This window comes from Monodelphis domestica, chromosome 3 (assembly GCF_027887165.1).
Source record: "Monodelphis domestica isolate mMonDom1 chromosome 3, mMonDom1.pri, whole genome shotgun sequence".
Classification (NCBI taxonomy): Eukaryota; Metazoa; Chordata; class Mammalia; order Didelphimorphia; family Didelphidae; genus Monodelphis; species Monodelphis domestica.
Genome location: NC_077229.1, coordinates 161979957 through 162003940, shown reverse-complemented (window position 1 = coordinate 162003940; position 23984 = coordinate 161979957). Strand labels below are relative to the sequence as shown.

The following is a 23984-nucleotide window of genomic DNA, read 5'->3' as shown; positions in this document are numbered from 1 at the left end:
TTTTTTAAAATAAGGACAGGGTATCCCTTCTTAGTTCAGTTAAACTTCATAAATTTAGGTTTGTGCATTATGAAGCTTGGGAAGCCTTTGTAATCTTAAATTTGCACTAGAATTTTGGGGACATCCTGTATTTTGATAACTGTATTTCAACATGATTGATTTCCTTTGTAATCCTATGTATTTTATTTTATGCATTTGAAAACTTTATTCTGAAAGGGGTTTTGGAGTCTTTGACACACACTAAAAAGGTTAAGAATTCCTGACAAAAGGAGCTATAGATTATGAACTCACCTTTCAAATGTGTCATTTTACTTCAAAAGTCTTCCTTAAGTAGACTGGGTAAACGTGAAATTAAGAGTATCCTCATTGGACAGTAACCTTCAGCAAAATAAGAGAAAAGTAGTTCAAGATTTGTTACTGACTTGTTAGAAAGGGAAGCCTTAGAAGGAAAAAAAAATATCCTTTACATGTTGTGTTTAGAAATGTATGGCACTGTGAAAAGATAACCTCAATGTAATAGAAGAAATCCAACTGAAGTAAAAAATCATGTTTAAAAGAGAAGATTGTAACCTCTGCTTGTTTTTTTTTTTTTTTAATTTTAATATTATTTTATTTGGTCGTTTTCATACATTATTCACTGGAAACAAAGATCGTTTTCTTTTCCTTCTCCCCCCCCCCCTGCCTTTCCCTCTCCCATAGCCGACGCATGATTCCACTGGTTATCACATGTGTTCTTGACTCGAACCCATTTCCCTGTTGTTGGAGTTTTCTGCTTGTTGTTATTAAGGATGGAGGGGAAAGCAAATCTTAATGGAGGCCAGAAATAAATCAAAATAAGTACTTGTAACATGAGTTGTGGAAATTCAGAGACTGTGCTTAAAACTCATTTTCACCAATGCTTCCAGCTTCTTTTTTCTTATACTGCTTTTAAAATCAGAGCATTGGTGGGAGGGAGGGAGAGAATGTAGATCACAAAATGTCAGGAAAAGATTATCAAAAATTTTATCCACATGTAATCTGGAAAAAATACAGTTTATTTTTAAAAATTCTGAACATTAATCAAGTTGCAAAATAAATTGAGTGGACAATTTGCAACGTTTATTTTTCCCTTCTCATAGTTGTGTTTATGAATAGTAAGAAAATAGAGGAAGTTTGAAGAAAAAGCCATCCTGGATAATTTCCAACCTGTATAATTGGTCCCTGCCTCATTATTTTCATGGAGACTATTATAGTTTGTAATATTTAGCAATAGATTTTTTTTTGACTGGATCTCTGTTTACAACAGTTATGAGAACTTTCAGTGCAGAAATGCCTTTTATCAATGAGACAACTTATATGTAATTTAGCAGATTACAGAATTGTTTGGTATACTGAAAAGTCAAGTGAAGTGCCCATTTGTCACATAGCTTATCCAAAGTTAGTTTTGGTAAAACTGAAACCAAATCGAGGTCTTGTGATTCCAAATCTAGAGCTTTTTCCACTAGTATGTGCCAGAGTCTAGGCCTAAATCCAGGCAGGTCTTCCTGCCTTTAAGGCTAACATCATCATCATTGCTAACAGTTTCATAACAAAACCCCTGGGAGGTGGGTGTTCTTATTATCTTCATTTTATAGATGAGAAAACTGAGCCTAAAAGAGGTTCAGTGACGTGCTCAGAGTCAAACACCTTGTTTGAGATCAAGATTTGAAGTTAGGTTTTCCTGACTCCAAATTCAACACCCTATCCACTTCACTAGCTAAGGGGTGGGAAGTAGGAGGTAATAAGTCAATCCAGGACTAAATATATAAAAGTAATTACACTCATTTTTTTCCTTTTCAGAAAGATGCCCTAATGGCATCTCATGTATAACTTAATTCTCCCAAGGATGATACTTTAAGAAACTCCTAAAGTATAAAATTATGCCAACATCTTTTTTTAATAGATGTGAAATTAAGAGCAGCATCTTTAAAAAAACAAAACAAAACACTTCCATCTTGGAATGTATAGGTTCCAAAGCAGAAGAATGGTAAGGGCTAGACAATGGAGTTAAGTGACTTAGCCAGGTAGGAAGTATTTGAAGCCAGATTTAAAAACATCACAAAAATAAGGGGAAATTGGCTCAAGAATTTTTTATTCACTAGGTAGAAAAGGGGCAGGGGGACCCCTTTATACCTAGCTTTATTTTTAATCAGTAGAGGGCAATAAATAGTAAATGATTTGCTCATTCCTTCTGTACTGTAATGGCCCAGACAAGAAGTACAAAAAATAGTTTTCAGGAATTTAAATATCAACCTTTCGGATTTGTGACACTCTAAATTAATGCAGCTAGCTGGCACAGTGGATAGGGAAATGGACCTGGAGTCAAGAAGGCTGAAGTTCAAATCCTGCTTCAGATACTTATATGCAAGTCATTTGATTTCTGTGCCTCAGTTTCTTTATGTAAAAAATGGAAATAATAAAAGCATCTCCTCTCAGGGTTATTGTGAGAATAAAATTTAAAGTGTTTTTGTAACTCTTAAAGGGCTTTATAAATTATATCATTATATCATCAAGATGTTTTGTCAAACTTGGTATTCACCCTCCCATTGGGTTTCACCCTCCAGTTAGAAAATTATACAGTCGGTACAGTTATTCATTTAATTCTTTCCTAGCATAACAGGGCAAGAGCAAGGGATGATAGCTGGCTGGTCTTGCTTAGCTAGACACTTCTGTAGACTATTCTCGTTCCTTGGGGAGAAAACTTAATTATAAGGAGGTGATTTTTCAAAGCATAATGCTCAAAACTACAAAGATATATTGATATTTTTAGTAAAAAGCAGATGGTCACAGAACACACACACATATACATATATATTGAAGTACAGTCTATATCCCCAATCAGAACTTAAAAAAAAAAACCAACAACTCTTAACTTCTATCTTAGTAGCAGTTCTAAGACAGAAGAATGGCAAGGGCTAGGCAGTTGAGGTTAAGTGACTAGCGTAGGGTCATGTATCTAAGAAATGTCTGAAACCAAATTTGAACCCAGATTCTCCTAACTCCAGATCTGATACTCTATCCTTGTGCTCCCCACAGCTGTCCTTCCCCCATTATCATTTAAGCTCCCAGTGGACAGACATCTTATTCTTGCTTTTCTTTGCTTAGCTCAATGCACAGTCCAAATTCAGACTCTAATCTCCATGCTTGTTTACTGCCTGGCTGATATACCCAAAAGATCCATTTTAGTTGGGGGAAAGTTTATCAAGCAAGTGAGAGGGCTAAGTGCTAAGTGCTAAGTGCTAAGAGAGAGATAAGTGCTTTCTACAGAGCCCAGCACTTGGGACAAGCTGCAGAATACAAAGTGTCAATCACTTTCCTAAGTCATTCAACATTTTCTTTCAAAAGCACCTTCTAAACACTCCTCTGGGCTGGAAACATTTGTTCTCCACTTGATAGACCAGTCAGTCTTGAGGAGGAGAGACTGGCTCCAAGTGGCCTGAGCCACAACAAGAGGAAGGCTTCCATTTTGGAGTTGATTGGCCTCTGCTCAGTGGCTTTGGTTTTGTTATAGGTTGCATGATTAGCACCTAACCTGAGAAGAAAACTGCTCTTTTTTTGCCTTTTCCTGGCAAAGTATCCTTCTCATGAAATGCAGCTCTCCAATTAAGACAATCTCCTTGGCAGTGTAATATGATACTAGCAAAAGGGATTTTATAATCCTACCTGCCAACAATTAAAACTCTATAAATAGGCAGACCACTTGCCTCCAAAAATACTGTGGACTGGAAGAGCTTTTAAAAAACAGAAGGAAAACAAAAAAAAGGTTAAATTTTGATTTTGCAATGGAGTTTGTGCTCTCTATACCAATAATTTTTGTAATCCCATAGGCACCTTCACTCCCTTTTTATTGTTTTCCAGTTATGTCCATCTAGTTGTGATTCCATTTGGGGTTTGCTTGGCAAAGAGAAGTAGTTTGCCATTTCCTTCTCCAGCTCATATTGCAGATGAGAAAACAGAAGCAAAAAGGGTAAAGTAATTTACCCAGGGTCACACAGTTATGTCTGAAGATAGATTTGAACTCAAGAAGATGTCTTCTTGACTTGAAGCCCAAGACTCTATCTATTCTACTACCTAGATGCCCTCTTTTATCATTTCACAAAAAAGTTGGCATTTTAAAAACACATGATCATAATTGGTCAGTCTAGTCTCTGTGCTAAGAGAGGGGACGAGAACTTAAACAAAATAGAGAACTAGAATATATGAGAGGAAAAAAAAGTGTTGAATAGAAAACAAGGGAGGTACCCACTGGTAACTGCGGTTGCCATTTGTCCTTCTTTTTAAGTTAAATTCAATGAATGTTTATTAAGCTCTCAGTTTATGCTGAGCAATGTACAGTAGGTACTGGGGAAGGTATGAAATTTAGATAAGACAGTCTCTGTCTTCATGAAACTTTCAATCTTCCTGGGTCTAGGCTAAATAAGGCACTATAATACCAAATTTGGCCCTTGCATAATTTCAGTGAACCCATTCCTGATTGTATGCTACTAGAAACATTCATCACAATAGAATTAAAAGTTCTATGATATGGGAAGTGTGTTTCGAGAGCCTAAATGCTGACAAATATCCCATCTGTTTAAAGTTAGGACAAGGAGGGGAAGTAGACAGTAGATTTTGTTAGTAGTCTTAATGACCAAACTGAACTTAAATTCAGTCCCCCATCCAGTCTTCCTTCTAAAAGGCTAAAGTTCTTTGCTTTTTTCCCCTTTCAATTATCCCCTTTCCAACATCCCCAATTCTCACCCCTTCTATTCCCTATTCCTAAAGATAATTTTAAATATAACAACATTTTTGTCATTTAACATTGATGCTTAAAATCGGACTTCTTTAGCTTCATAAAGACAGTAAATGACCAGACTAGCAAAATTCTATGTGTCTATTTATTTTTTAAAAGCACTGAATTTAGAGTGAGTAGACCTGACACTTGTGACTTTGGGAAAACAACTTAACTTTTCTGGATTCAGCCTTCTCATCTGTAAAGTGAAAAGTCTGAACTGGATGAGCTCGAAGGTCCTTTCTAGCTCTTGAATCCTAGAATCCTATTTTCAAACACAGTGTCAATGACAGTCATTACTGAAGAAGCTAGTATATAAAACTGCTACCTTTTTTATTGTTCACACATGTGAAGGTTCTTCTTTGATTTATTGCTGCTAATGTTGATTGTGTCTTCTTCCTCTTTGGGTTCCTAGTTGGCCCAGAAACTTTACTTAAAAAAGAGCCAACCTAATCCTGTTTTATGTTCACCAAATCAGTCTGCCTACCACTATTGTTCCTATGATGTGTATAACCATATAGTATTATTTGAAAATGAAGAATCTTTGGAATTCTTGTCTAGTCCTAACCCCCTATTCATTATACAAAATAGGAGTGAGAATACAGTTAATTATACAGTTAAAAATTCACTGGCCTTCTACACATTTATTTTCCCAAACTATTTTGATAGTTTTTGAAGTGACACTAGCAGTCTGGAGTCTTTGCTGACTGCATATATGCATGAATGAATAGAATCCAGCCTGGTCAATATGTAAAAGTTATGGAAATGATCAAGAAGCTGCTAGACATGGAGCTAGAAAAGAACCATGTCTAACAGCTAGATAACAGACTTCAGTTAATGTATACCTTGATGATCAGCTGACAGTCTTTCCTCTGGACTTCTCCATGGTGGCCCCAGCCAGGTACCTTCTTCCCTCTTCCTGCCTTTTTTTTTATGTCTTCTTCCCCCATTAGATTCTAAGCTCTTCTTTGTTTATATCCCCAACACTTTCCACAGTGGTTGGCTCAAAAAAGGTGCTTAATTAACGGTTATTGATGGACTGAAGGAATTAATGATAACCTCCGACTGTATTTTTGTTGTTATTCAGTCATTTCAGTTCCACACAACTCTTCAGAGCCCAATTTGAGGTTTTCTTGGCAAAGATACTAGAGTGGTTTGCCATTTTCTTCTCCAGCTCATTTTACAGATGAGGAACTGAGGCAAACAGAGTTAAGTATCTTGATGAAGAGCACATCGATAGTAAGTGTCTGAGGGCAGATTTGAATCAGGAAAGATGCATTTTCTCTTCCATGCCCAATGCTCTATCCACTGAGACAAGTACCTGCCCTTTGCTCTGTAAAACCATCTTCTTCCTTTTCTCTTTTCTTTCTTTTCTCTCTCCCTCTCATTCCTTTCTTTTACTCTCCTTAAAAAAAGTCAAACCTTTACTTTTTGTCTTAGAATTAATACTGTTATTGGTTCCAAGGCAGAAGAGTGATAAGGGCTAGGCAATGGAGGTTAAGTGAGTTGCCCAGTCACATAGCTAGAAAGTACAGCCATTCTTCTTTTTCTTGTTATTATTATTGTGAAGAGTTTAAAACATTTGTGACTTCATAAATGTGTAATACTTTCTGCCAATACAGGTCATATATCCCTCTTTCCCCTCATATCTTGACAGATGTTTTCACAGTCCCCATGGCCAAAAAAATTCATCATTCTCAATTCCAGCAGAATGAAAGTCAAGAATAAAAGAAGTGGCTGTTTCAGTTTTGTCTTTGCATACCCAGAAAATTCATGTGAATTTTAATTAAATTCACGTGAATTTTAATTAAAGTTGAATTGAACTCTTGATTCCCTCTACTGGGGAATGCACCTCTCCAGATTTATATAGGCTAGTCTTTATCTTTATCTAACAGTTCACAGGATTATAGTATCATTGATTTAGCATTCAAAAGGATGGTATTTGTCAGCTAATACCATCACCTAATTTTATAGATGAAGAAACTTGAGATCCAGAGAGAAAGTGACTTGCCTCATGTCAGGCAAGAACTAAGTAGCAGGGCTGGTATTGAACCTACTTCTGACCTCAAATCCCGTGTTCATTTCCCTGAATCACTGCTTCTCTGTTCAGAATACACGGTTTATCTTCTTGGATACTGACATTTGCTGCCACGGTTAGATGGCACAAAGGAAAAAGAGTAGACTTGGAATCAAGGTCTGAGTTTGAATTCTACCTTCAATGTTTAGTAGCTTTATGATCCTCCTGGGTAGTTACTTAACCTCTCAACCTCACTTTTCTCATCTGTAAAGCAGGTATAAGAGCAGCATTAACTTTACAGGGTGGTTGTGAAGAGATTCAAAGGAGATAAGGCATGTAAAGTACCTTAAAATCCTTAAAGGGCAACATAAATGCTTGCTATTTATAGTCTTTGAAAACCAGGGTCACCTTTAGACCACAATCAGTGATTTAGGGTAGGACTTTACTGGAGCATTATTATTATTTATAGGGCTGGACTAGTAAAAACTAGTGGTAATGTAATCTGAGACTTCATGGTGTTATCAGCAATTCATTACACAGTAAGGAAAAGTGGCCCATAATTATTTATATGCCTTTTAACCCATTTATCATTAGCATACAATAGTTCTCAGTTGTTGATTATCTTAATCTATTGTGCTGAAATTAAATGTGTGAGCATATGGCTGGAAAGAATTCAAAGCTTCTCTAAAGTTAATCATTGACCCTTATGAGTAAAATCTGGGGGGCCCCAGTGATATGAATCTGTTCTATCTATGGAAAATGTTAAAGAATGATAGAATAGGGAAGAGAGGCTATTTTGAAGCAAAAAAATTCAGTCAGCCAGAGCTAGAATATAGATGTTACTGCTACAGGAGGGAGTGAATAGGACCTATGACCCAGATAGGAACAAGAAGATAACATTCATTCATTCATTCAATGGGTATTTATTGGGCACCTGAAAACAAAGACACTCTCCCCGACAATGTAAAGGATACAAAGATAAAGAGAGGCAGCATGTCTTAGAACATGGTCTAGAGGCCTGAATTTTCATCCTGGATGACTCTTGGCTCTCTTTGTGGCTTGAACTGGTCATTTCATCTCTCTGGGTCTCAGTTTCTTCATCTATGAAAAAGATATGATAATAGCTGAAGTAAGAATACTTGCTTTGCTTGTAAGGCAACAATTTTGTAAATTTATGCATATATAAACATATACACACGACACACATAGATGGCAATAGTAAAAAGTATTATAATCAAAATAGTATTATTATTGCTTTTAATATTAATAAAATTATCCTTGCTTTCAAGGTGTTTAGCACCTATTAGGTTTAGGATCAAAATAGTATTTTTGTTTTTAATATCAATAAAATTATCCTTGATTTCAAGGTGTTTAGCACCTATTAAGATTAGGATCAAAATAGTATTTTTGTTTTTAATATTAATAAAATTATCCTTGCTTTCAGGGTGTTTAGCACCCATTATGATCAAAATAGTATTATTATTGTTTTTAATATTTATAAAATTATCCTTGCTTTCAAGGTGTTTAGCACCTATTAGGTTTAGGATCAAAATAGTATTTTTGTTTTTAATATTAATAAAATTATCCTTGCTTTCAAGGTGTTTAGCACCTATTAGGATTAGGATCAAAGTAGTATTTTTGTTTTTAATATTAATAAAATTATCCTTGCTTTCAGGGTGTTTAGCACCCATTATGATCAAAATAGTATTATTATTGTTTTTAATATTTATAAAATTATCCTTGATTTCAAGGTGTTTAGCACCTATTAAGATTAGGATCAAAATAGTATTTTTGTTTTTAATATAAATAAAATTATCCTTGCTTTCAGGGTGTTTAGCACCTATCAGGACAGGAAAGACACATAGGTAGAAAAATATACTGGAAGTCACAATGTTCAAGTGGAAACCCTAAATTAACAAATATAAATTATATGGTAAGATTGAACTAGAAATATGCCATTTCCTTTTATCTTTTTTTGGGGGGGGGGTTTAGATTTTTTTTTTTTGATTCACCAATTATTTACCAGCCAACAGCTGAGTCCATTGCTTCTCTACTTTTAAGAACTGGAATCATTTGCATACTTGTGTAGATACACAACCCCAGTGTTCTTAACACTAGTTATCAGATACCTAGCACCACTGTGCTAGTTGCAATGGAGCTTTTTTTTTTTAAAGGGAAATGGTTCAATTATGTTTTCCTTAGCGATTTAAAAAGAAGGAAAAAAAGAACCAAGCAGATAATCATATAAGAATCCTAGGTGAAGTTGATGATGAAGATGATCAAGATGAAGTTGAAGGTGGATGTCCTCTTGGGGATAATGCAGTTCAAATCTTTCATTTTACAGATGGGAAAACTGAGTTTCAGGTCACACAGACAGCAAATACCAGCTGAAATGAAGGTTAAGGTCTCTTGACTTCCCACCCCATGTTTTAGTGTCCTATGCTATCTGTATCTATCTTTGTATCCTTCCCGATGCCCAGAATCAAGGTCAAAAAGGCTAGGTCAAAGGAAGAAGTAGAAAGAACTCTACTTGAGTTCCCTGTTTTGCCACTCACAGTAGAACTCTTTCCAAAAGGTTCCACGTGCCAAGAGCAAGTACACAAACGCCCTTACAGTAGGTTTCCTCTGAGCCAAACAGAAACCTCAGAATCTTGCACACTCTGTCCGGGCTTTGGGGGCTGGGCTGGAGAAGGAAGTACTGTATTATCAGGGGAAACACACAAGCTCCCGAAATCAGCTCCTCGTCTGAGGATCAGCATATGGCTTGCTGAATTTGACTCCAAAGGAGGACTTTAGAAATGTTCTGCGCACGGAAAGGTATGTGTGAATGGTCTCCACTCTAAATCCCGTGATTTTGGAAAGTCGTAGGAGTCAGAGCAAGTTTTAGAAGCAGGGTTTGCTTCATGTTATGGGACCGGAGCAGAGTACACAGGAAAACGTATTGTTTTCTGCCTCCAGCCAGAGAATTCCGAGGAGAAACAAGTTGAAACTGTCAGAAGAGCAATAGACAAACTATATAGACAAGAGTGTGATTTCTTAGAAGCAGAAAAAGACGCAGTTTCCAAACTGCCCCCCTTGTCTTATGGCTGGCTGCAGGTGCTAGAGACAACTGCGATTCCGTAAGGAGTCATTCCCGGAAATAGCCTGAGAAGGGTGTTTTAAAGTGGTTTTGTTTTGTTAAAAGACCTTTCACAAAAAAGACCTTTTTCCTTTCAGATAAATTGATTTATGTCTAGATCCGAAACCTTAAAAGTGAATTGACTTTAATTGCTTTGTCTCACCTCGTCTTTAAAGTTCCTCAAATTTTGAGACATAACTATGATCGTAATAGGTGTGACTACTAAGTAAGCGCCTTAATTAACTTCTGCTAGGGTCCCATACTGCTCTTGTATTTCATTAAGTCCTTCTTAATTGTCGATCTTTTCAAGCTACTTAACTTTCTTCCCTTTTTCTTTTTTAAAGTCTTATTACTTTAACTTCTGTGGGTTCAGGAGAAATATGGGGAGAGATAGACCTTTTGTTTTTAAGAGCTTTGCTGGTCAAAATAGCTGAAGCATCATTGCAATTGATGGATCGACTTGTTCTTTTAAATCGAAGGACTAAAGATATAAAAAGAACTGGGGCATATAAGTAACCTCTTTGATTTTTAATGGCATGCAGCAGATGGAATTCATTATCGACTTTTAAAAATGAAAATGCCCTGATTATTACTTATTTATAAGGTCCTGTCAGTCAAATGAAGTAATTACCATTACCAAGTTAGTTTTCATAATTGTGACTGTGTGGAAGACACTAAAATAGAGGATGTCATATGTACCATCATAGTGGTGTAGGCTAATTTCATGATCAATTTCAATTTAATAATAAAATAATGTACTTAGAATTTTGAACCTGAATATCTGCTTTTATTTTGCGCATTTCAAAAGCAATTATAGCCCATTTATAGGACAAAAATCTTATGCAATCCAAGAGCTTACTCAGAAGTGTTTTTTAACTAGAAATAAACAATAGTCAAATGTTATTCCTACAGTTTATTGTTTAAATATAAATTTGATTCTTATAGTTTATTGTTTAAATATGATAATCATAAATATGCAGGATTGCAAATTAACACTTCAGCTGCCTTTTTTAGCCTGAAACTTTTTCTTTCATTTTAATATAGATTTCTATAAAATTGTGATTTTTAACTGAGGTAAATGTTGATTAAAAAAAAAGTAATGTCCAGATTTAGTTGCTTTGCAAACTTTATAAATTTTTAAAACACAATATCATGAAAACCTTGTATTTTTTAGATTGAATTGGAATTTTGACCTATTGTATTCTAAATCCTCTAATATTCACATTTTAGTGTTTTAGAGAAATAAAGTCAAGTAATGAAATATATATCTATATAGATATATATTGCCCTCATTTAAGTCAGGCATTTTAGAATGTTAAGGAAAGAAAAGGATGAAAATGCTATTAGGAAATTGATTTTTGCCAATTCTTCATAATTCCTACAACTTTTGCATAAGGATGACCTAGATCCAGCTCAAAACCAATTGACTCTTCTACCTTGTTTTTCTTGTTCTGTCATTCGAAGAAATTTTTCTTGAATCAATACTTCATAATTCTTCAATTTAAAATCCTTTAGACACGCCCACATCATTTTTATACCTCATATATTCATTGTTCACTAGTTGTCACCTTAATTTATAGGAACCCAGCAAAGAATATTTCACATATATATACTTTGTCTAGCTAGATTATTAATTTTTTCTCAGAAATCTTCTCCTTTTGTTTTATAAGCACTGGTAGGCATTTAATAAATGCCTGTTTACCAACCTCATGCCCAAATTAGATTGTTTTTAAATGTAACATAATATGCAAACTTATAAAAAGTTACAATTAACTATAGATAATTATAATTATATAATATATGCATGTTACATATAATATTTAATATAGTGAGGCTAAGTTTTTTATTTTTGAATTTTCTTAAGAATGTACAACTAGAAATCTTAGTGGATAGAGTGGTAGGCCTAGGATCAAAAAGGCCTGATTTCAAATATGGTCTTAGATATATTTATTTTTAGATAAATTTAGAATAGCTAGGTGACCCTGGACAAGTCACTTAATCTGTGTTGTTGTTTTTTTTAACCTCTCTTTTCCTCACTTTCCTCAATTACAAAATTAGTTAGAAAAGGAAATGGCAAACCACTTTAGTATCTTTGCCAAGAAAACCCCGAATGGGATCACAGTCAGACACTATTGAACAACATCAATAGGACCTCTAAAATGGGGATGAAAACAGCACCTACCTCCTCAGGGTAGTTGTGAGGACGAAATGAGAAAATATTTTAAAGCACTTAGCACAGTACGTGCCTACAGTAAGCACTAATCAATTTTAGCCATTCCTATTATTACCATTTATTATCACTGTGTTTCAATAATCCAGATTCTCAGAATAAGACATTTTTAAAAATATTCACTAGTGTGAATGAGCAGACACCTGGCCATGGAGCCTTGAAGTCTTGTCTCTGACACATATTGACTGTGTGACTCTGCACAAGTTAATCAGCCTTAGTTCTCCAGGCAACCCTCTAGGACTATAATTTACCCCTCAAAAAAAAAATGCAGAGCTGTTTGTTTGGGAGTTTCTACTACCGATGAAATCACAGGTCCGTTCCCGAGTCTCATCCTCTCACAGCTAGATTTCCATTTCTGTGGTCCTATCATAGTGCTAGATCTCTCTTTTTTCCTTCCGTTCCAAACAGCAGATCTGTTTAGTACATTTTTCTCCTGAGTCATCACCAACTGCCAAAACATACTTTAACAAGACAGTTTCTGGTAAATTAGCCTTCATCAAACCAGTGACCTTTAAATACTATTCAAGTGGCCTGAAGCCTTTAGTTTGACAGCAGTAATATCTAATTATGCCACTTCCTGAACTCTCTTTTGGAATCCTTTACTTGGAGGGATTTTTTGATCTCTAAATTCAGAGGCCTAATCAAAATGGGAATTTTATATAAATTCAGGCTCCTATGAAAATAAAGCATCCCAAAGGGAGCTCCAGGTGGAAAGCCAATTGTTTAAAGAGCAGAAGGAAAAGGCACTGTTGTCCCTGTGGAACTTCCCCTGTCATCAGGCCTCTTTATTCCACGAGAGGCAATTGGATGATTTTACAGTTAGGAGAGCTAGTGAGGAATTGAGGACCATCATCACCCTGTATGGTCTGATATGGGCTGCTAAGGTTTCACAGAATGCTATGTGATGTAAAACAACATTAGGAGGACAGTTAGTACCAGGACCATAGAAATTGTACTAGAGGACTCCTGTAGGGGAGCGAAGTGGCTCATCCTAGAGTCAGGAAGACTTCTTCATGAGCTCAAATCTGGCCTATGACATTAATTAGCTGTGTGTCCCTGGGCAAGTCACTTAACTCTGTTGGCCTCAGTTTCCTTATCTATAAAATGAGCTGGAGAAAGAGATGGCAAACCATTACAGTTTCTCTGCCAAGAAAACTCCAAGTGGAGACACAGAGAGTCAGACATGAATGAACAGGACCTATGCTTATAAAATCATGGATATCATCAAAAAGATAAAAGACACTGGAGCTTTTACAACCTCTAGTGGAATATTTTAAGCTAATGAGCTAGGTAACACCTTAAGAATCACTTAGTTCAGCTCTTTAATTTACAGATGTAGAAAATGAGGTCAAATATCCATGTCAATATTGCAGAATAATATTTGTTGGACAACCTTAGTGCAATTATGCAATCATAGAGAAATTATATAATATATCCTAGTTTGATTCAAATAAGTAGATGATTTTACTGCTTACCAATTCTAGTTTACAAAATAGAATTGTGTTATAAATGTTTTTAATCTCTCTTTCGTAATTTGTTGTAATCATCTTCTCCTACATTTATACCTGAAATTGAGGACAGTTCTGAGGGACTTAGGAGAACGAACACTATTCACATACAGAGGAAGAACTGTGGGAGTAGAAACACAGAAGAAAAATGACTGCTTGATTACATGGGTAGATGGCGATATGATTGGGGATGTAGACTAGTGCAAATATTACTAATATGGAAATAGGAGTGGATCAATGACACATGTAAAACCCAGTGGAATTGCTCATTGACTATGGGAGGAAGGAGGGAGGAGGCAAGAGAAAGAACATAAGCCATGAAACTATGGAAAAATATTCTAAATTAATTAAATAAAAATTTTCAAATAAAAAAAGAATCAAATGCAAAAAAAATTATACCTGAGATAGAATATCATCTGAATGAGGATACTGCAAATAATACAGCAGGTCAAGGTTGTGAATAATCAGAAGCAATGAAATCTTGTGCAATATAAATTAAGGGACCATAAATTCAGGGTTCACCACCTGGAAATATCTAACTCTTTGCCTGGCATGGTGACTGAAATGCTCTCTTCAGAGTTCCATTTCTTGGTATCTTGAAGATGATCTTCCAGTGTCCCGTGACTTAAAACATGCAAGCACACCTGAAAGGGCTAGTACCTTCAGTTAATGCTTTTCTGGTGATCCAATAGTCAGTGTCGTGAGTGGAGAAAATGTGATTAGAGAGACACCAGGCTGGGAGGCAAATGGAGAGACATTAGAAGAGTTTGGAGAGGGGATGAAAGAAGGAGTGAGGAGACATTAAAATGAGCAGAATAATGAGAAAGGTTTTCTATTTCTTTTCAGGGGCACTTTATAGCTTTAAATCTCTTTCTCAATGAATTAGCAACCCTGGGTAGTCTAGTCTTATTTATAGACTAAATGAGCAAATTTATTTTTTATTCCTAAAGTGCAAAGATCTAGCACCTTGTCTAACACCCAGTAGGTATTTGTTGAGTGCTCCTTGATGAGTCTGAGCAGCATTGGCTGCTCTTCAAGTCTGAATCCACTCTTGAACATGTCTGACATCTTGGGCTCTGTTTAGGCCAGCCTTTGGAAATATGGCACTGCTCCTCTAGTGCTCTGTTTCTGTTCTGTGCCAAGCTGGTGAGAAAGAGGTGGGTGCCCAGGAGGCTCTCCAGGAACAGACTGCCCTGGCTTTAGAGCTGGAGTCAGTGACCTCTCAGCCCCCCCCAGACTCCAAGGATACCCGGGGCTTTGGACTGACAACCAGTATTGACCCAACATTGCTCCACACTGGCCCCTGCCATCATGGGAACCCACGCTTTTTCTGCCCACCTCACCTTTGTTTGTGCATGCTCCAAAGTTCTTGAACTCTGGCTCCTAGAGGAGCTGGAAGGACCTGTAATTTTGAACTGTGTGGGTACATCTTCCACCACGCAGATCAAAGCTCAGTTTTTGTGAGCTCATGGGGCAAAATAATAATAGTTAATAATTATAAAATTCATTCTCTACTAGCCAATAGGGTCATGATGCTATGTAAATTTAACTGGGGGTGGGGGGAATGGATAAGGGGCCATGGTGCATCATGGGACCTAGACTAAAAGATTTTCTAGCTTGGAAGGACCTAGCAGAGTTTTCTGGCCACTGGAGAACCTCCAAGAACTCAGATTTACTTCTATAACATTATGAGGGAATGGGTGAAATGAGATGGCACAGGGCCTGAAATCAGGAAGACCCAAGTTCAAGTACAGACTCAGATACTTACTAGTTGTTTGATTCTGGGGAAGTCACGTAATCTCGGTCTCCTCATCTGAAAAATGGGAATAATCATAATAACATGTTGAGGATCAAATAGGATATTATTTGTAAACTGCTTGGCACAATGCCCGGTACATAGTAAGTGCTATATAAGTGTTAGTTAGTAAAAAAAAATGTTAGTTAGTATCATTATTACCACCATATAAATATTAGCGGTTATTATATGAATTATTATGTATTATAATACACGTGTACATAATATATACATTATTATATCCATTACATACATTAGAATCTCTGCTAGATTTAGTTACTATATCAGCTTTGAACTCTGAACCAAACCCCATTTTCCTGTCCTGCTGAGTTCATAAATAAGAATAGTAAAATAGAATATATTATTTTTATAATTTTTTAAAAAATATTTTTGCATGGTTATATGATTCATGTTCTCTCCCTTCCCTCTTCCATACTCCCTCCCTGAGCTGACAAGCAATTCCACTGGGTTATGTATGTATTATCACTCAAAACTCAAATAGAATATATTATAAACATAATAAATACACTGGTCAAAGTTAGTAGAAGTTCTATGGTAAGCCTTATTTTACAGATGAAGAAATAGGCTCAGTGAGAGGAAATTACTTATTCAAGATCATAGGGAATAAGCATTTACTTAGCACCCACTGAGTGTCAGGCACTCTGCTAAGTACTTTACAAATATTTACTTTACAAAAAAGTACTTTACAAATACATAAGAATAATAAAATAGAATATAAGAAGTAAAATAGAATCAGAGATACATTTGTTATTTATTACACAATATGTATCTGCATAGGAGTATGAAAAAACATGAATATAATTTAATTCACAGGAATAAATTATATTATTTGGACATTTTGGTTTTCTTGCAGAATCCTGATGGATTAATATTTAGCATATTACAAAATGCTTTCAGATTGAATTTCTACAATATTATCTTTTCAAACAACAGTCTATTATGTCTAGAATGATTATTTAACCCTCTTTTAAAGAGCAGTAATATATTTGCTCTGCTGAGTTTTCAAAATGAAATTCTGAAAAAAAAATCTCATTTCTACAATTAAAAAAATAAAAAATTAACATCATAAATACTGGAGGATTTAGGTCATTTGTCCCAACTATATGAAAACCTTGTAATTTTGAACATCATCTTAAACTAATTTTCCTTAATGAAGAGTGACTCAACCACTATGGCTCAAATACTGCTATCTAACCAGTTAAAGTATTTTTAAAAACTAATAAAAATCATTTGTTCTTTACCATTTCTTCCAAATTCTCATGATTCTCTTTTTTATGTAATTTCATTTAAAAAATAGATCTCTTTCAAGTTGTTTGGGCTTTCTCATTTTCATTATTACAGTCGCATGCTATTTTAAAAAACCTAAACTTCCATGGCTCTCTTTCCTACTTGGCCTCTTATTTTCATTTCAGTCCTAGAGTTGGTTTTGGTGCTTGGCCTACATGGTACATGACAATCTCCTCCATTTTCCTAATCATCATTATCATCATAGTTAACATTATTATAGCAATTACTATGTGCCAGGTGCTGTGCTGAGTGTTTTACAAATCTGATTTGATCTTCACAACAAAATTGCTAGGTATAATTATTCCCATTTTACAGTTGGGGAAAATGAGACAAACAGAAATTAAACGACTTGCCCAGCTCCACAGAGAGAGTAAGTGTCTCAGGCTGGATTTGAACTATTTCCTGACTTTTAGCCCAGCCCTATAACCATTTCCCTAACTAGGTTTTCCTTCTAGTCTTAGTGAGTTAATTCTCAGTACTATTCTTAGCTTTAGGAACAGGCTTTCTCAGTCTTTGTCCTTACTCTAAATCTGTTAACTAGATACTATCTGAGGGTTCCTAAGGAAACTTTGATCAGAAATTGATTACAACTTTTAAAATTTTTCCATCAAGGCTCCCGACCGGTTTCCTGCTTTTTAAAAAACTCACTTTTCAGTGATAGAAAAAGTCAACATAAAATTGAGCACAATCTCATGATTACTATTCATTCACATAACGATCATACTTCATCATGCCATGATTATACCTCATTTTCCTCATCTGTAAAATAAACTAGACAAGGAAATGTCAAACCACTTCAGTATTTTTGACAAGAAAATCCCAAATGGGGTCACAAAGAGTTAAACATGACTGAACAATAACATCAAAGCCTCAATTTGTTCAGTGTGGATAAGAATCTACTTTCCCTGGTAACCTTGTGTTTACTTCCCCACGGAACTATGAGAGGTTTAAACCATATAATAGACCTTAAAGGTGCTATATAAATGTGAGTACAACAATAATGATATTATTATTAATTATAGTCACATTGATGGTATTTAGAAAGTGTAACAGGTTCTCTGTTTATATTAATGCAAAATGTATAGGGTGTCTCATTTTTTCCATTTCCATATATAAAAAATCATGGGGTTATATTTTACAATTTAGAGGTAAAATGGGACTTTATAGACCATCTAGTTCAATCCTCTGATTTTAAAGATGAGGAAACTGAGGCCCAGAAAGGTGTATCACTTATCTAAAATGCTTAGCATATTTTTCGTCTGAATCTTTACCATCAGTAAATGGGACTTTCCAGTTGGTCCTCAGCATGAATATTGTCTTTAATTTTGAAGCAATGTGATTTTCAGAATTGATACCTGGACCTAGATATTTTCATCTTAAACGTGCTCAATAATTACATGACATTGTTATGTTTTTGAATGCTTTTAAAATCATCATTAATAATGGGGGAAATCATGTGTTTACATAATATACATTTTTTCCCCTTTTCCAAAATTCGTATCTTTTTCATACACACATTGAACAATCGGTACTTAGTGGATGCCTTTGGCAAATCAGATTATGGAGGCATATAGGAATCAGAAAAACTATGTGAGATAAATCGTGTCTTAAAAATCTTTTTGTTAAATGATTCCTCTTCTACTGCCAGGAAGAGAGTAAGAATGGGGGATATCTAGATGTTTTCATGTAGCAAAGAAACAAGGAAAAACACAACTGATTGAGAGAACAATCAAGGGGTGGTAGAGTAAAAACTGGAAGGGAGTACAGTATGGAAATAGTGGTCTTTTAGTGGGAAAGAATTCCTTTTTTTTCCTCTTTTTTTCCTAGAAGTGGTTTCTCAGATTTCATATGATGTATTAATCATGTGAAATAGACTTAAGACATTTATTTTCTGGATCTTCCAGTTTCTAATACTTTAAAAGAAACATTTAGCATCTATTAACATCATTGTGTTTAGTGAAAATATTTTTTATGTTCCTTAAGAGGAAAGAATGTAGAGATAAGAAATTGGATTCACCTCCTGAAACTGACTTACTCATTCATTGATTATGGACATAGCTATTGGGTCTGGATTCACATTTTTCCTCTGATGGCTTACTGACTTCCAATAACCTTAGGAAGTCAGTTAACCTCCATGGACCTCAGTTTCTTTAACTGTAAAATGAGGAGGTTAGACTAAAATGCCCATGGAGATCCCTTCCAGCTTTAGATCAATGACACTTTGAATCTTTTGAAGCCTCAATTTTGAGCAACTAGGTGGTACAGGAGAACAGACCTGGAGTTAGGAAGACCCATTTCACCGAGTTCAAATCTGGCCTCAATTACTAGCTATATAACTCTGGGCACTTAATGCTGTTCTTCATCTGTAAAATGAGCTGGAGAAGGAAATGGCAAACCACTTGACTCTCATTGCCAAGAAAACTCCAAATGGGGCCACAAAGAGTCAGACATAACTGAACAACAGCAACATCAGAGCCTCAATTTCTTTATCAGTAAATAGTGGATAAAAATCTATTTCTTCAGGTAACCAACCATAGGTCTATTTCCTGGGATAACTGTGAAAGGCTTAAAGCATTTTGTAGATGTCAAAAGTGCTATGTCAATGTTACTACAATTTAATAATGATATTATCATCAATAATAGTTATATTGATAATATCTAGGAAGAATAATAAGTTCCCTGTTTACACTAAGGCAAAAAGAGAATTCCAGAATCAATATAGCAACTTTAAAAAAGTCATATGAATAGAAATGTTATAATCACAAGATTTTCATCATTTGATTATTCTCAACATCTTCTTGTGAATCAATAATAAATGCAGGTATAAACATAATATACACATATAGATATTTGAATAACATTTGGCACACATTCTATCATTTGATCCTGTGAGGTAGACAAAGAAAGGTATTCTATTTTTTTTTTTTACAGATGAGGAAACTAAGGCTTACCTCTCTAAGTTAAGTAACCTGCTCATGGTCAAGTAGCTTAGTCATTATGGCAAATGGGATTCCAATCTATGTCCCTCCTGACTCCAAAATGTGATGCCCTTTCTACTATACAATGTTGCTTCCTACATAGAGGGAAATCCTCAATTCAGAGCAGAATGCTATCCTACCACATTTTAGCAACAATTAAAATAACCTTTTTACTTTGTAGTAAAGTTAAAAAACAATCCTACAATTCTACCATAACTGGTGTAATATATCATATCATATCATCCACAGCAAAAAGAATCCTTGATTTGGAGTCGGAGAACCTGGGCTTGAATTCTGGTTTTGAACCTTACTATATGTGTGAGCTTGCACAAATTCCTTCACATCTCTGCACCTGTAATGATCAAATGACTCTAAAGTCCTTTCTCACTTTAAATCATTCTGTGCATGGTGCAAAAGGCAGTATTCCATGCTGGAACACAGGACTAGAAAGGAGAAAAGAAGGCATAGAAATTGTTATCCCATCCTCTTGGTGGTGAATAATGTGTGGTAGGGAGAAAGAAAAGGGTCCCCCTTTCCACAACCTCACCGTTCCAATGTAATTATCTGGAAGAAAGAATGTTAATGAAACTTAGAGCATGAGTTGTAGAGACCCCTCTTCCTGATCACATATCTCTTTATTCATAAATTCCCCTTTTCTTTTTTCTGGACCAGTTAAGCACTGTTCTCCTGACATAGTAATGTCCTGGTTACTTACTGGGAAATTTCTATGAGGAAGTTCACCCTGGCAGATGCCAATGAACTGACATCCTTGGGACAAAAGGAAGGAAGAGATACTTCTCTTTTTCTCTCTTTTTGTTTCATCTTTTCCCACTGCCAGATGGAACAGCAAAAGGAAATAGGTAGAAGGGGCACCAAAGTGGGGGTAACAAATAGAAATCTGATGCAGAGTTTTCCAGAATAGTTTCTTCCCTTCCTCTTCTTCCCATCCCCCTCTGCCATCACTTAGAGGTAAATAATGAAATTAAATTTAAACTCTACAGGAAGGAAAAAATGAAATACTCTCCTACCCTGACTTTGCCCCACCTTACCTACCACCCAAGCATATTTTTTTCTCCCAAGAACTTTTAAAACATTTTTCAAACACAGCCATATTATTCATCCTCACAGCTTTCTCTGAAACTGTTGAATGAGCAACACTCCTAAATTCTAACAACTGAGAAGTAAAGGAAATCAAGTGATAAGCACATGGCCACATGGAGTTAGTGGCAGGCCTAAGAATAGATCTTTGATCTTTTGACTACTAATCCAGTATTCTAGTCATCAGATCATGCTGTTTTTCATGAGTTCTGAATAAGCAGCATATGAAATAGATGTCAAAGAAGATTGTTTCCTTTATAAGCATCTTTTGTATTGCACTAAAATTTTTGCTATCCCAAATTGGATAAGTACTATTGATTATGATTTAATGAGGCCATAAATCTGAACTGACCTTCCGTTTATTCATAATAACATCATATTGAAATGGGGCAGCAGGATTTATAGCATTACCATAAAAGTGAGGAGCCCATTTGTGCATTGATTTGTTTCGCCAAAGCATTTCTCAGGGACTTTACCTAAATATCTGCTTAATCTTTCTGCAACCGTTATTAAAAGACAAAGCAAACCTTACCATTTTTATTCGATCTCTTTTGGCAGTTTTTAAGTTGTAAGAGAATACTGAGTTACCTTTGAGTAGCAACTTGAAGTGAAATCCTCTCTCCTTAGGTTAGATTAAGCAATTCTGGGGTTCAAGGTCTTTAAGAATTTGAACTCTTGAATTTTATAGACAGTAATTAATAATCCAAAATAAGAAGTATCATGTAGTTTCATCTAAAGTCTAATGTATGCTCTTAGATGTCAGGTCTAAGGAGCCAAGAGCTTTCTCTTTGCCCCCCCTCCCCCCCCCCCCCGTTGTTGTTTTTAAAACCCTTACCTTCTATTTTAGAAATTAATGCTGTGCATTGGTTCGAAGGCAGAAGAGTGGTAAGGGCTAGGCAATGGGGGGTTAAGTGACTTGCCCATAGTCACACAGCTAGGAAGTGTCTGAGGCCAAATTTGAACTCAGGACCTCCCATGTCTAGGCCTGGAATTTTATCCAGTGGGTCACCTAGCTGCTCTGCCCCTCTGTTTTTGAACTCATATAATGGACTCTTTAGGTCTGTGCCCCAATAGACAGTGCTCTTTTTTCCCAAAATAGCAATCTGATTTACTCCAAAGAGAGAAAACAGGAGATGTTTTACATCATAATATCATATAAACAACAGTAGAAGGAGTCCTTGATTTGAAGTTGGAGAACCTGGGTTTGAATTCTAGTTTTGTATCTTACTAGCTATGTGAGCTTGCACAAATTTCTTGATATCTCTGCACCTGTAATGATCAAATGACTCTGAAGTCCCTCCTCACTTTAAATCCTACAATCCTCTCCATTCTTATAGCTGAAAGTTAGTTCAAATACATTTACTGTTTTGTCAACATGACAGTGAAAACCTGTATCTCTAAATGCTCCCTATATATAAATAGCCATTTTATCAAATTGCCTATATATAATACATACATATATATACTTTTAACAAAAGTATCAAATCATATATTAAGGCGAGCCTTACAGGGTAATATTGATTATTGCATCTATTCCAGTTGACAAAAACAGATTTGGTCTCAAAGAACAAGGAAAGAAAAACAGCTTGGGATAGGTTAATAGTGTTCAGGGTCAAAATACCTAGTCCAGTCCAGCCAGCATCATTTGGAAAATTCATGATTGCTTAAATAAAATTGGCCGATGTTACCCAAATTTCTCTTAGAGCCAAGAGTCAATGGCCAGCTAAGTCAGTACTTAAAGCCATCAACAGCATATTCTTCTAGGCTCAGCTTGAGAGAACAGGAGGATATTGAATGGAAGGCCAATTGAACTGTGTGAAGCCCAAAATAATAACTTTCTAAGAAGCAAAAATCCCTTGCTTATCAAGCAGAAATACTAGAAACAATCAAACCAAATAGAGTAATCCACAGGAAGCTGTCTGTACCTACTAGGTTCTAATAGAAATGAGATTTATAAAGATAATAAATGATTGATTAGCCTTTTGAAATTTGTGAGTACCTCTTGGTAATTTGTGAAATCTAAAAGATTTATGTAATATGCTGTGGCGACTGTATTAATTTGTTCAGTTTGGATATATTTTGTGCCTACAAAGGGCAGGCTCAGTGGGTTGGAGCTATGTGAGATTAATAGCAAATTTAGTTAAATGTATAGAAAGTTAAATACCAAATTAAATGTACAGCACTGTGGGGAAGTTCGAGAACAAATAATACTAAATCTCATTAAGTAATTCCCATTTCTAATTAGGAGATATTCCGAGGGGAGGCAAAATCTGAGCTTTAAAGGAAGGAGAGAGATACTCTGGTGCCTTGAGAGGGAAGCTATTTGAGGAAAAGGAGAACTAGATCACAAGGCAGGAAGAGAGAACACTGCCCCATTGAGAGAGATGGAAATTAGGAGGAAAAGAATAAATGGTGGGAGATGGGAGGGGGGAGAGGAGAAGGGGAGATAGAATAGAAGAACATGGAAGCAATAATAAAAAAATGGGAATTTGAACTTGGTGTCTAACCATAGTTCTTGTTCTAATGCAGGCTGCATCATCGTGGTCAAGTAACAGTCTCCTTTGTGCCTTACTTTCCACATCTGTAAAGTGATAATAATAAGAATTATATTAATGTGACACACTCTTCTCTGATGGAGTTGGATAGATGATTTTTTTCTTTTTTTAAATTCTTACTTTCTGTATTAGAATTGATGACAAGTATCAATTCAAGCATAGAGAGGGACAGGGAAGGATGCTTTACTTTATCCAAGCTCCTGTATCTTTTTGATTTTCTTGTGAGCTTTTAGGTTGTAAGCTTCTTGAGGACAGTTCTTGCATCAGAGGTATCAAACTCACCTCTAGCAGCCTTGGTGAGAAAAACTCCTTGAGCCAAATTAAAATGTAATTAGGAAATATTTACCAAAATAAATATAATATTGTACAAAATAGAGGATGTTAATTCGTGATTTTCTTATGAGCTGTGATTTCATTAGTACCTAGCTCTATCTTGGGCATGGATAAGAATTCTGGTCATGAAAGCATTAAGGTCTCTAGGGTTTGGTTTCTGAATGGGATGGAATGGCAGTTGGTGAGAAGTTGGGAGCATAATGTTTTGTCCCCTATAAAGATGTGCCCATTGATAGCATGAAAAGTGAGCGTCAA

At 35.6% G+C, this 23984-nt stretch overlaps 1 protein-coding gene and 1 long non-coding RNA gene across 8 annotated transcripts in view; one reads left to right on the top strand and one right to left on the bottom strand.

Annotated features, from left to right (window-relative positions):
- Positions 1 to 23984, top strand: part of OXR1 (oxidation resistance 1) — a 593469-nt gene that overhangs the window by 419938 nt on the left and 149547 nt on the right. Inside the window, exon 1 of one of the 7 annotated variants that reach the window (XM_056823195.1) lies at positions 9439 to 9623. The exons of 4 other annotated variants lie outside the window; for them this stretch is intronic. In XM_056823195.1, the coding sequence (XP_056679173.1) occupies positions 9605 to 9623 (19 nt within the window). In that variant the 5' untranslated portion in view covers positions 9439 to 9604. Of the gene's footprint in view, positions 1 to 9438; positions 9624 to 17251; positions 17751 to 23984 lie in introns of those variants that run through there. 2 more of the 7 variants (XM_007488215.3, XM_056823200.1) reach the window with 2 other exon arrangements.
- Positions 7710 to 15477, bottom strand: LOC130458346 (uncharacterized). Its single transcript, XR_008917535.1, has 2 exons — positions 15431 to 15477; positions 7710 to 7907 (listed from the first exon to the last, which is right to left on the bottom strand). It is a non-coding gene; the product is annotated as an uncharacterized LOC130458346 (long non-coding RNA).